The sequence below is a fragment of the Eublepharis macularius genome, chromosome 16 (genome assembly GCF_028583425.1).
Source record: "Eublepharis macularius isolate TG4126 chromosome 16, MPM_Emac_v1.0, whole genome shotgun sequence".
Taxonomy (NCBI): Eukaryota; Metazoa; Chordata; class Lepidosauria; order Squamata; family Eublepharidae; genus Eublepharis; species Eublepharis macularius.
The window spans coordinates 3,487,558-3,500,776 of record NC_072805.1 but is presented as its reverse complement, the minus strand read 5'-3'; the positions used below and the strand labels follow the sequence as shown (position 1 = coordinate 3,500,776).

Below are 13,219 nucleotides of genomic sequence, written 5' to 3'. Positions count from 1 at the left end.
GGGGAACTCCGCGGTCTGGGTGCGATTTATCAGGTTGGGAAGCTTTCTTCAGGAGGCTGAAATGAAATATCGGGTGGACATTCTTTAAGTTCTTGGGTAAGTTTACCTCTACAGTCACCTCATTGATTAATTTTTTGACCTGGAATGAACCTAAGAATTTCCATCCCAGCTTCTTACTTGTTTGCTCCCCTCTGAGATGTTTGGTGGAGATGTACACATAGTCTCCCACTTGTAATTTCTGTGGGACAGACCTTTTTTTCTGTATAATTTTTGTAATCCTCTTTAGCTTTCTCTAGAGTCTTTTTAATTATCCCTCATTGAGTCATTAAGTTAGACCGCCATACTCCCAGATCCCCTTGTCTGTTGGTGGTTGGGGTTTTCACAAATGGCATTGCTGTGCCCTCATATCCATGTGCTACCATGAAGGGGGAGGCCCCGGTGGAACTATGCACCGAGTTGTTATAACAATATTCAGCAAAAATTAGGAAATCAACCCAGTTGTCTTGCTGGTAATTTATGTAGCATCGTAAGAACTGCTTCAGCACTTGATTAACCCTTTTGGTTTGTCAGTCAGTCTCGGGATGATGAGCAGAGCTAATGCCTTGTTCATTCCCTGCTACTTGCAGGAGCTCCTGCCAGAAGGTGGCAACAAACTGGGCTCCTGTATTGGATATTACCTTATCCAGAAATGAGTGCAGTCTGACCACATGTTGCATAAAGAGGGTGGCTAGTTTCTTTGTGGTTGGAATTTTGGAGCATGGAATGAAATGAGCCTGCTTAGAAAACATCAACCACCACTAAAATTGCAGTTTTTCCCTTTGAGGGAGGGAGGTCATTGATAAAGTCCATTGAAACCACCGCCCATGGTTGAGTGGGGTTTTTTAAGGGTTGTAGAAGACCAGGTGGTTTACCCTGTCTGCTCTTCCCCATCAAACACACTTGGCAAGTGGATACATACTGAGAAATGTCCCTTCTCATGTTCGGCCACCAAAATTATCTTTGTACCAGATGCAATGTTTTTAAATATCCAAAGTGGCCAGCCAACTTGGAATCATGACATTGTTTCAACACTTCTCCTCTTAAACTGGCTGAAATATACAATTTACTCTGTCGATACCAGCCTCCCCCCTCTCCTCTCTGCAGTTCATCTTTGGGTAAGGCGTCTCCTTCTTTCTCTGCTTCCTCTGACTCTTTCCTCCCAGTTCGTGGAGGGAGCATTTCACTTTAATTGTTCGGCTTGGCTCCAGGTGGTCACTGCTGTTGGAATTATATATTTATATATTTAGTTTAGTTTAGTTTAGTAACTTAGCAGAGTGACATAGCAGAGCAATTTAGTCAGAAGCGTTTAAACCCTTACAAACGTTCATTAATTAATCCTCAGACAAAATTCATAGAAAGACAGAACTTACAGTTTATTGTAGCAGATTTTTTCCATAGCAATATCTTCTGGTAATAAGAAGGGAAATCTAATTTAATCTAAAGAGTTACATTCCCTAGTCTAATGCCACGGCCTGAAACTAGGCAGCGAGGCTGGAAGTGGGTCTGTGGACAAAAAGAAGGCTCCCAATTTTTCCTTCTCATTGAAATAGTTTGTGATTGTGCTTTCAATATCGCGTTTTTAAGACACTCCCACCCATCTTGAACTCACTTCCCACTGAATTTTTCTAACCACAGGATTCTAACCAGCATTTCTTTAAGGTTGTTGAAATTAGTGTTTATAAAGTCCAGCCTGTGGGTCTGGCTACATTCAGCTTTCCCTTCCCCTAAGATATTAAATTCCATAATTATATGGTTGCTGCTACTCAGGGTTCCCATTACCTTCACCTTGTCAACCCATTCCTTGTTGTTGTTGGGAATAAGAACCAAGATAGAAGACCCCCCCCCCTTGTTTTCTTCTCTACCATCTGGAAGATTAAATCGTCATCAAGAAAAGTCAGGAATTTATTAGACCTTTCATTTTTTGCAGAGTTTGACTTCCAATATCAGGGTAATTTAAATCTCCCATGACCACTGTGTCCTGTCTCTGAACATTTTGCAGTTTGGCCTTAGGCATGTATCACCCAAGTCTTCACTTGGTGTTTTATAGCCGACGCTCACAATGATGTTACTGTGATTTGTTTCTCCAGAGGCTCTCAACTGGTCTTCCATGCTCAGATTCATGGATTTCCTCACTATACAGCCTAATTCATGAAGGGCTTTGTAGATAATAACCAGTGCTTTGTTGTAATGCAGACATTAACTGATATACTTTTTCTGCACTCATTTCATTGATTAATATATACTTTCCACCTAGCTTTGGCCGTATCAGTGGGGCCAGGGAAGGGAGCCGTACTCTGAGCTGGATGCAGATGGAAGCCGGCATTTTTCACAGCTGAATTAATTTGTTTTTCCAGCAGTAATGCTGGGTCCAGTATAAACCCAATCAGTTGCTGAACCCTGTCAATGTAAGCCCATTGCCCTCCAAGGAAGGCCTTCAAGGCCTTCCCTGCCAACACCATCTCCATCTTTTCAGGACTCATTTTCAGCTTTTTTGCCCTGTAGGCGTTTAGCCCTGGGAGCAAGAAACATTGGCCACCGGACTCACCTGGGGGCCAGATTGCTGCCGTCAGGCACAGAGGTGGTCGGAGCATGGCGGCTGCCATCTTGTGGGCTCACCCGGCTGCAAGCCAATCAGTTTGAATTTCTGGCCGCCCTATTGGAGCAGCTGGAGGATGAGCTGGTGGGGGCGGTGCTGGGCACCGGACCTCAGAAAGGCAGTGTTCTCTCAGGTCTAGCAGCCAAGTGTGTAAGAAGCTGCTGCCTGGCACACCTGCACTTTGCTCTCCCCAGTGAAGCCCACCCACCTCTCCCTCTGTTACTGTTGTTTTGGTTATTTTCTTTCATCACAGCTTTGTTGGGCAGTTTGCATTGGGTCCGATCCCTTTTGGGGGAGGCAGGGCCTGCATGCCCTGGCTCCCCAGTAAGGGGATTCCCATAAGGAATCTTGGGGTAAGTTATGGTGGTGCATGCCCAGCTCGGGGGGCTGCCGGGGCATACTCACTTCCAGGTAGTAGGGGAATCATGCAGGGGTGTGCACCCATGTGATCTCCCCCTTAATGTCACTCCTTGTTTCCTCCCCCCAGAGGAGGTCTGGGGGGAGGGTCATCGGCTGGCAGGCGGGTCAGCTGATGTATTCAATAAAATTGTGGCCAGTTTTACTCCCATCTCATGTGTGGGTCTGAGTTTGTTGCCTTGCTCTCCTCCCCCCCCCCCCGCCCCCACTCTCAGCCTAGGCTGCAAACTGGCTCAAGAAAGACCACTTCAACAGCATGAAGTCACAAAGCATATTCTGCCTTGAGTTGGTTCAGAACAGTGTGGTAAAAGCAATTTGATGAATAAATACCAGGTACTTTAAAACAGAACAAGACTCAAGATTGTACAATCATTTCAAATCTTCCTCAGATTAGTACAAACATTTTTTTGCTTCGCATGAATTGCTACCTGCACAATAGCCAACATATCTGACTGACATCAGATTCTCATTTGTTTTCTAGTTTAATTAAAAGTTATTTTAATTAATTCACAAACTTGCGACTGACTCCTTCCTCCCCCCAAATAATATGAAGCTGACTGTCCTATATGCCTGTCTGCATATCTGCCATGAATGTATTCGGTGTTCTATACTAGCCCTCTGAGGGCATAAGAAGCTGCTTATTGATGTTAAGAGAGTAGATTATCTCACAAGTATTTGCTTTCTCTTTCCCGGTGCCTCCAGCAAGTGTCCTTGAAGGCTGGCTGCGGCAAGACTTTAACGGTCTTTATCCTGATGGCGGGAACTTTCCCTATAACTAACATCACCAACCCCATCCACGTCACTTCTGCCAATTCAGCTGTCTGAGCACCTTGAACTTGATGGATCTCTAATAAAGTTACTTCAACCAACACACCTGCGTGATTGCTGTGGAGAACTGTTGGGGGATCTACCTGCCAGGGACTGACACTGACTTCATCTCATGGGAACAGACACGGACTGTGTTTTATAGAGCTGTAAACTAATTCCCTGTTTTATTTATTTAGTTTACATTATATATAGTTCCCCTGTCTGGCTGCGTCTCAAGGCAGATTACACAGTGCAAGTCAATACAATCAATGGCTGGAGCATTCACTAAAAAAACAGGGCAAAGTTTGCAGAAATTTCAAAACAAGCAGAAATCTGCTACAGAGCTGAAAAACAATTCTTTAACAAAACATAAGGAAATTGAAAACATATTATGCTACATGGAATTATCCACTATTAGCATACTAACAGCAACAGATAGTACACAGCAGTATAGTCTACCGTTCCGATCCCTTTCCAACACATCTCTCTGAATTATTTCCTTACAGCACAGCCCTCTTACCAGTGTAAAAAAGTCCTCCTGAAAAAAATCAGTTTTGCATCGTTTGCAGAAAGCCAGGGGAGTGGGAGCTTCCTTGACCTTTTCATGCTGGCCATTCCATAAGGGGGGAGACCCTCCAGAGGATGCAGAGGCCCAGGCAGCCGTTGGTTGTACCCGTGGACGGGGCAGCACCTGCGGAAGGCTCTGCCCTCCCCAAGCCCAGCTGATTCTAAAGTGCCTGCTGCTGATAAGCTGCACACAAGTAACTGCAAAACAGTAAAAGAAAAAAATGGACAGCGCTGAAATGAAATAGTAAGAGGTAGTAGAAATAGCACAGAAAACAGTAGCACCCAACAGGAATTGTATACAGTTTCAAATACATGAATATGTGTTAACATGAAAAAAAAATCTAGAAAGATTAAAGAAAAAAAGACATATTTTTTGTTACTCCTTTTGGGAGACATAGTATGCCAAAAAAAAAAAAGATCCAAAATACTTCCTTTTGTTAAAGGACACCCTTCAAAGCTGGATTTTTTAAAAATTGTGGACTGAATTACTTCCAGTGCAGAAAACGTTCCTATCTGTTGATGTGTGGTTGCACTGCAAGGAATGTTGTCTAAGTGGTATTGAGGACCTGCTTTTGAGGTAGAAAAAGAGAGGACTAAATATGGCCTGAAAGAGAAATCTAGTACCATAAAGATTATTCTGCCTGCCTCTTAATTCAACATGATATGGAGATATATTTAAGACCTAGGGACAGAGAACTGTGTGTGTTTCCCATTTTATTTTCCCTTTGCTCAATAGCTGTTAGACAATTTTTGGCTTAACGGTATAGTCATATTCCTTTTGGAATCCAGTGACACCTTAGAGAGCAACAAGATTTTCTGGGTATCAGCTTTCAAGAGCCAAATCTCCCTTCTGAACTGAACTCAAATCTTGCTGTTCTACTGCGAACCAACACAGCTACCTACCTGAAACCATTTTTTTTTCTTACCAGTGACTGTAAATGCAAGTAAGGTGATGTTTTTTTTCCTTTTATAAAATTGGTATTATTGTGGTCTCTTGCCCTAACCTGGCCATGCTCACCAAAGTAAAAGGAGAAGGTGCAGAGTGTCCTGCCTGGATCTGAATCACAAGACTTCCCTTACCCTGAAATGTATGAATAGACGAGAGTGCCCCTAAATAGGGTCAGAGAGTGCCTTTCTTTCGCCACTGAGCAGCTGCAGAGAACCCAGGCCCCAGGGATTTGGGGATGACCTTCCAGATCAAAGCGTTTGCAGGCAGAGGTGAGCTCTTCAAGAAAGGGCACAATGTGGGGGTTTTAACCTGTTTTTATACTCACTGTGTCATTTTGTCTGCTTGAATAGTTTGAGGGTCTCTGGAACACAGTCCCCCTTGAGCTTAACGGGACATTGAAATATCCTGCATTTTTGAGGAAATTCAGTGGTGAAACATCAGAAATGCCTGATACACCCAGCACAAGCCATTTAGAAGGTCCCGGAAAGCTTGCAGTGGTCGCTGAACCTACATCACAGTTGCCTTCACGGCCCCAAACAGCATCTTCTCCACCATCTCCAAGAAAGGTAAATGTCACAATTCTCATAGCGTGGTACAGTTTGGGGGGAAATCCCCCACTTTCTCTATTAATTCCATTCGTATGTCACACATTCTGCAAGTTGTTTGTGGAAATAGATCACCACTGAGAGATGGTGACTGTACCAAGGCTGCTTTGCCTGAGACTAGGGTTCTTTAAGGGATCTAGAAAGTCAAGGAAGCTCAGAAAGGCAAGATATCCTTTGCAACTTAAAGCAGTTTTAATAACAACAACATTCAATTTATATACCGCCCTTCAGGACAACTTAACTCCCACTCAGAGCAGTTTATAAAGTGTGTTATTACTATCCTCACAATCACTCTGTGAGGTGGGTGGGGCTGAGAGAGCTCTGAGAAGCTGTGACTGACCCAAGGTCACCCAGCTGGCTTCAGGTGGAAGAGTGGGGAATCAAACCAGGCTCTCTAGATTAGAGTCCCGCGCTCTTAACCACTGCACCAAACTGGCTCTCTAATGCCAAGTGAATTCCCCTGCTGATGATTTTTCCAACGTAGAACATCAGCTCCTCTGTTGGAGGGTGCCATCTAGAGCATCTAGTCTGTGTGTACAAAACCTTGCGGATTCAAGGTTCCTTGAATCCCTGTAAATTTCTTTGATGGGCTCTGTAGCTGTCCATTTCATTTTGATGGAATATCATCACAACTATAGCCGCATAGAGTTTGAATTTCATTTGGCAAGTTATTTATTCGTGGGTAATTAAAGTACAAGCAGGGATCTGCAAGAGCCTCATAGAGAAATTCCCTGGCTGGTCCCCATTTTGTGCTCTGGCCTTTCGCTCCCCACTCCCATGGCTGCTTTCCCCTCTCAGCCTCTTTTTCTTTGCCAGCATTTTCCTTCTTTGTCCTCCCATCACTGCTGCTGCTCTTCTTATTCCCACATCTTCTCCCCCCCCCCTCCGGCTTCACCCTCCCTTTCCCTGTGCCACCGTCTGCCTTCTCATCCGCTTGCCGTCACTTCTGCTTATTCTTTCTTCCCCTAACATTTGTTTCTCTAAGGCAGCTAAGATTTTGGAAGTCACGAGATTTCATTTTCAGTGGTTTGCGGAGATTTTTAAAATCCTTTTTGGATTTTTCTACAAATCTTGCCTTACTCCAGGACACACACACACACACATTCATTTTGTTCATGACACCTCTGGGGAATTGTTTAGAATTTTTTTAACAAACACCTTAAAATACCTGAAGGAAGATAAAATCATAAGAGCAGCCATGCTAGATCAGACCCTGGATGTCCCGTGGTCCCTGGAGCCCTGGATCCTGTTTCACAGTGTTGCCAACTCGATGCCTCTGGAAAGCCCACAAGCAAGACAGGGAGGCCTGTTGTTGCCTCCCCCAGCAGGTCTTCAGATAATTACGGCTTGAACACAGAGGTCCAACTCAGCCTTCATAGCTAATAGCCATTAACGTCTCGTACCCTAGGAACTGGTTTAACGTGGTGAGGACCACTAGCTAGTGGTCCTCACACAACATGCAGCAGCAAATTCCACAGGGCAATTTCTATTTGAGTGAAGTTCTTCCTTTTGTTGGGCTCCCGTGGGTGCTTGTATTTGGGGAAATGGAAAAAAAATTCTATTCTTCTGCACTCCATGCAGAATTTTATAAGCCTTGCCTTTTCTCTGAACTAACAAGCCCCAAACCAATTAGGGGAAGCTTGTATTAGTTTACTTTTTAACTACATTCTGTATTCTGATAAGTGAAAAATAAATGAGGCATGGGATGTCAAATTATCCTAGACAGCTGAAGACAAGAGCTGGCTCCACATTGCGTTTGATGTGACATGAAAGTTGTATCTCTTAACGGACCATTCAGACAGCATCATCCTATACATGTGCACACAGAAGTGATCCAGGGGCCATTTCTCTCAAGGAAATATGCGTAAAGATTGAGACAAGTTACAGTTCTTGAGGGGCTCCCATTTATTTCACTGAGGCTTGTTCTGGAGATGTTCTCATGCCCATTATCTTCCTAAATTTTGAATGTCAAATAAAAAGCATTTAATATTCTGAGTATAATCAAAAAGGGAACGATGTTATTTAACATCTATATGCGCCCCCTCACCCAGTTGGTGCGGAGGTTTGGGCTGGGTTGTCATCAATACGTGGATGACACCCAACTTTTTCTGTTGATGGACGGCCGGCCAGACACGGCCCCAGACAATCTGGCCAGAGCTCTGGAGGCTGTGACGGCATGGTTGAAACAGAGCAGGCTGAAACTGAACCCGGTGAAGACGGAGGTCCTGCAGCTGGGACGGGGGCTGCCAGATGTTGGGATCCAGCTCCCTGCCCTGGATGGGACACCACTGGCAACTTTGCCAGTGGTAAAGTGTCTGGGTGTGCTCCTGGATGCCTCCCTATCGATGGAGGCCCAGGTCACGGCGGTTGCCAAGTCTGCATTTTTCCATCTTCGTCAGATCAGGCAACTTGCCCCCTACCTGACGCCCCAGGACCTGGCTACAGTGATCCATGCAACGGTCACCTCCAGGCTAGATTACTGTAACTCACTCTACGCTGGGCTACCCCTGGGCCTGATCCAGAAACTACAACTGGTCCAGAATGCGGCAGCACGGGTCCTGACTGGTATACCTTACCAGTCACACATCACACCTGTCCTGCGCCAGCTGCACTGGCTTCCGGTTGAATTCCGAATCAGGTTCAAAGTGTTGGTTCTTACCTTTAAAGCCCTGAGCGGGTTGGGACTGGCATATCTTCGGGACCGCCTCTCCCTGTACATTCCCCAGAGATTGCTTCGATCAGCGAATAAATATTTACTTGTGGTCCCCGGCCCTAAGGAAGCCCGCCTCGCTTCAACCAGGGCCAGGGCCTTTTCAGTCCTGGCCTCAGCCTGGTGGAACGCTCTGTCAATGGAGACCTGGGCCCAGCGGGACCTATTATCGTTCCGCCGGGCCTGTAAGACAGAGCTGTTCCGCCAGGCATTCGGTGATTGAAGGGGGCGGTGCCATGTCGGCCTCCCACCTTTGGGGTGGGGGAGGGTTCTCCCCACCACTGCACTTTGTTAATTTGTTTTATTATTTGTATATTGATTTTAGTTCTTGTTTTTATCGATTTTAACTGTTCACCGCCCAGAGCCCCTGGGGATGGGCGGTATATAAATTGAAAATAAAAATAAAAATAAATAAATAAATTCTTCAACATTAAATTAACTTTCTTTTTGGTCTTCAGTTATGTTGATTTTTTAAAACTGCCAGTCTCTTATTTTTAGATACTGGATGGCAGCAGACCACATACTGCAGCAGTTCAGATTTCACCTATGCTGAACTGCAAACCAATTGAAAGTAAGATTCGAAAAAGTATTCAACATTGTTGGAAAGATATGCTGAAGGAATGCCGAGAGAAGGATATTGACCGCTTGGGAGAAATCTCAACAGAAGATTTCTTAAGTAGGTTGTTTTCTTTAGTGTCTTAGAGTTAGGTTTAGTTCTCAGGGTTTCTTGATTGGGAGCTATGACAATTACATCCTTTTGAAACTAGTCTAGAACTATTATGTAGCCGTGACTATACTATGAAGTCAGTGGGCTTAGAAGAGTGTAACTCTGCATGGGATTCTACTTCTGCATCCTTTTTTGCTTCAGGCACATTTCAAAACCTATAAAATTTCAGATATGCAATTCGACCACATTAAAATCATGAAGCTATACTCTGATAGCAGGGTGCAGTATTTCAGCTGCAGTATGACAACTTGTCTTCAAGTTCTAATCCATGCCCCTTACAAACATTTCTGTATGATTATGGACATACTTGCCTGATAACAGGCATTAACTGTTGTTGTTGGATGAGAGTGGTCTTCTTGGGACTGTATTTGTGTCTGCAAATGCATCTCCCAAAGATTCAGCCTACAGAAGTACGATCCTGCCTCTCCTTCAGTCTGGGCTGTTTCTCACACTGCAGTTCATATACAGCGCTGGCCTGACCATACAGGAAATGAGGTGGTTGCCAGGGGCATCAGGCTTTAAGGGACCTCAAATGATATTGAAGTGCATTTCTACATTTATTTTTACATCAAACATTTTGAGCCGAGTAAATAAAAGTAAAATTCATTCTCAGTTTTCTCTATTTTGAACGGGGGGCTGCAGGGCACCAAATCTCCTTCAGACAGTCCTATTTACATAAAAGTATGGGAACAAGAAGTATGAGAATGGTTTGTCTTTGAAATGAGAGAATGGGTTTTTGACACAGTCAGGAGGTGGAAGCAGTAATTTCATACCTGGAAGATGATTCTGGTGTGTCCTTTTACATGTCTGAATGAAACCATTAGTTGAGCGGCAGCCCTGAATATCCCATTGATGTTAAGTGGAAATCCTTTACCATGGAAGTTTCCAGAAGTGATCATTTAGCCCAGAGTTCTGTGCATTAAAAAAAGCCAGAACTGTTGTGGTGTCCTGCCTTAGCTGATGCCTCCTCTTTGCTGTCTACCATCACATCCGTCGCCTCAGCTGCTTGGATGGGGAAGTCCCAGGCCTCAAAAAGAGAGCGGGGGCAGGTTGTAGGGTCACCCGTTGCTCCCCCCTTTGGTTCTTTTGGGTAGACTCTGGCTCTTGGGTGCCCAGGCCAGCCGCTGCCCTCTCCTCACAGCCTGCTTTTAACCCCTCACCAGGGGCACTCCCACCTTTGGCAGCAATGCAGCAGCCCGCATTCCTGATTTAGATATTCCTGTGTTTATTTCAGCGATAGCTGAGAAATTTCATTTGAATTTAACCAAAGAAGAAAGTAAACAACTCATAATCAAATATGATTTTAAGAGTGTTGGAAAATTTGCATACTGTGACTTCTTACAAAGCTGTGTACTGTTGTTTAAACAACAAGAAACGTCTCCTCTACAAAGGATTGTAATCCAAAATCCACGAATACAGGTAAATGCTCTTTGGGCAAATGGAGGGAATTCTGAAGTCAAAACGAAATAATACCTATGAATAGTTTTCCAAAGAACTTATTCAGCTTGTTAAAAATCCAGACTGGTTATGAAGAACTACAGGAAGATCTCTCTAAACTGGGTGCGTGGGCAACAACGTGGCAGGCGACCTTCAGTGTCGGTAAAGTAAGGTGATGCTCATTGAAGAAAAAAATCCTAACTTTAAATATATATTGATAAGGTCTGAACTAGATTCAAAGAGATCTTGGGGTTATAGTAGAAACCTCAATGAAGATGTTGACTCAGGGTGTGGCCTCAGTAAAAAGGCTATGCTGAGGATTATTAGGAAAGGAGCTGAAAATAGAACAACCAATCTTGTAATGCTCTTGTATGGTGAGGCTTTTTTTGGAATACTGTGTACATTTCTGGTTACTGTATCTCAGAAAGGATTTTGTAAAGCTAGGAAAAAATACAGAAGAGGGCAACCAAAATGGTTAGGAGTTTGGAGCACCTTTCCTATGAGGAAAGGCTGAAGAGTCAGGGGCCTTTCAGTTGAGAAAAGAGACGGCTAAGGGGGAGACATGATAGAAGTCTATACAATTATGTATGGGGTGGAGAAAGCAAGTAGATCTTCAGCTCCCTCTCCCATGATACTAGCACTCAGGGAAGCGGGTGGGCAGTAGGCTCAGGGCAGGCAAAAGGAAAAACTTCTTGACTTAATTCATTAAATTGCTGCCAGGGGGTGGGGGTCTAGCGAGGGCCACAAGCACAGCTTCCATTGAAAGAGTTTGGACAGATCAATGGAGGAGAGGTCCTTTCATGGCTACTAGCCATAGCGACTACAGGGCCCCTCCAGAGGCAGCAAACTTGTGCATCCCAGTGCCTGGGGGCAGCCTTAGAGGAAGGCCTCGGCTGCTGGGCCCTGTTTGTTGACCCTCTGTGGCAGCTGCTTGGCTGCTGTGTGAGATGGGATGCTGGACTAGAAGAGCCACTGGTCAGATGCAGCAGGCCCCTTCTTACGTACTAAAGAAACAAGGGAGCTGGCAGGGCACGCCTGACCCTGAAACGCCACTCTTAAGTTCTTCCCTAAGTATATGGGGAAAAAACTTAGATCCGTTTGTCCACTCCAAATACCGTAAGTTTTTTATGCAACGCTTTATGCCCAGGAATTGTTTTCTGTTTTATCACACAGTCCTTCAAGGTTGTACCTTTCCTGTGAGAAGTCCTTAGACTGCAATCTAACTTTTCTGGAATTAAGCCCTCTTGAATAACATAGGAATTACTTCCTAGTAAACCAGCATGGTGTACTGGTTGTTAAAGTATTTGACTAGGATCTGGGAAACCCATGGTCAAATCCCCATCCTATCGTGGAAGCTCTCTGAGTGACATTGGGCCAGTCATTCTCAGCCTAATCTACCTCATAAATTGGTTGTTGTGAGATTAAAATGCTGGAGAAGGGTGTTGTAATTGCCTTTGGGTCACCATTGGAGAGAAAAGTGTGGTATAAATATCTTAAATAAATATAGAGACTTGTTTAGGATTGCTCCCAGGGTTTTTTTTTAAAAAAATTGTTTTTAACCATTATTTTAATGATTTTTAAAAGCCATAACTGCTGCTAATATATGCAGCATAAGGATTATATTTTGCTGTTATATTTTTAAGAAATCCCAGCAAACCCATAAACATTGTTTATGGACATGTCCTTGTCACTGTAGGGAAATGTCCTTGCTAATCATTGTACTAATCTCAAACAATGTAATCCACTTTGAGTCTCAGTGAGAAAAGTGGAGTATAAATGACATAAATAAAAAAAATAATAAATAAGTAAAATTGCCACTGGTCTCTTTCTTCTATTGGATAATATGTAATGTTGCTGATTACTATTATAACCATTTTTAGCCACCACTGGGCACTTTGAGCACTCAAAATAAATCTATTGTACCACATTTCCAACAATCACAGCATTTGATCTGATAGATCTTATTCATCGTTTTTAGGAAACAAATACTACATTTAAATAAACTTTACTGCTCTTTATTTAAATTGCGCCACACCTTGGCAGTTTATGCTGCCTCCTGCCTCTCACTAAAGCCTCCCCTCACTTGGCCCAGTGGTGTTCTGGGGAGAGGGTCAACTAATCCAAGGGGGGCAGCTTGGGGGAGGAAAGAGGCTCCACAAAAGACATGACAAGGCAGGTGAGAAGTGGTGAAGATTTGACTGTAAATCTGTTCTTTCTTTCTACAAGAAGACAGCATGGTTAAAGAAATGAGGAAGTCCAAGCCCATCCATGCCCTGTCCAAACCGAGGCCGGCTTGCGTTTCTCAGTTTTTGTCAAACGACTTCCTCAGAGGCAAGGAACCAATCCACACATCATATGATGTAAT

The 13,219-nt window shown here is 44.0% G+C and overlaps 1 protein-coding gene across 1 annotated transcript in view; it reads left to right on the top strand.

Annotated features, from left to right (window-relative positions):
* The window catches only part of EFCAB6 (EF-hand calcium binding domain 6), a 213,855-nt gene that overhangs the window by 188,849 nt on the left and 11,787 nt on the right, over positions 1-13,219 (top strand). The window contains exons 26-28 of the mRNA XM_055000612.1: positions 5,726-5,941; positions 9,189-9,366; positions 10,652-10,836. Of these exons, the coding sequence (XP_054856587.1) occupies positions 5,726-5,941; positions 9,189-9,366; positions 10,652-10,836 (579 nt within the window). The remainder of the gene's footprint in view (positions 1-5,725; positions 5,942-9,188; positions 9,367-10,651; positions 10,837-13,219) is intronic.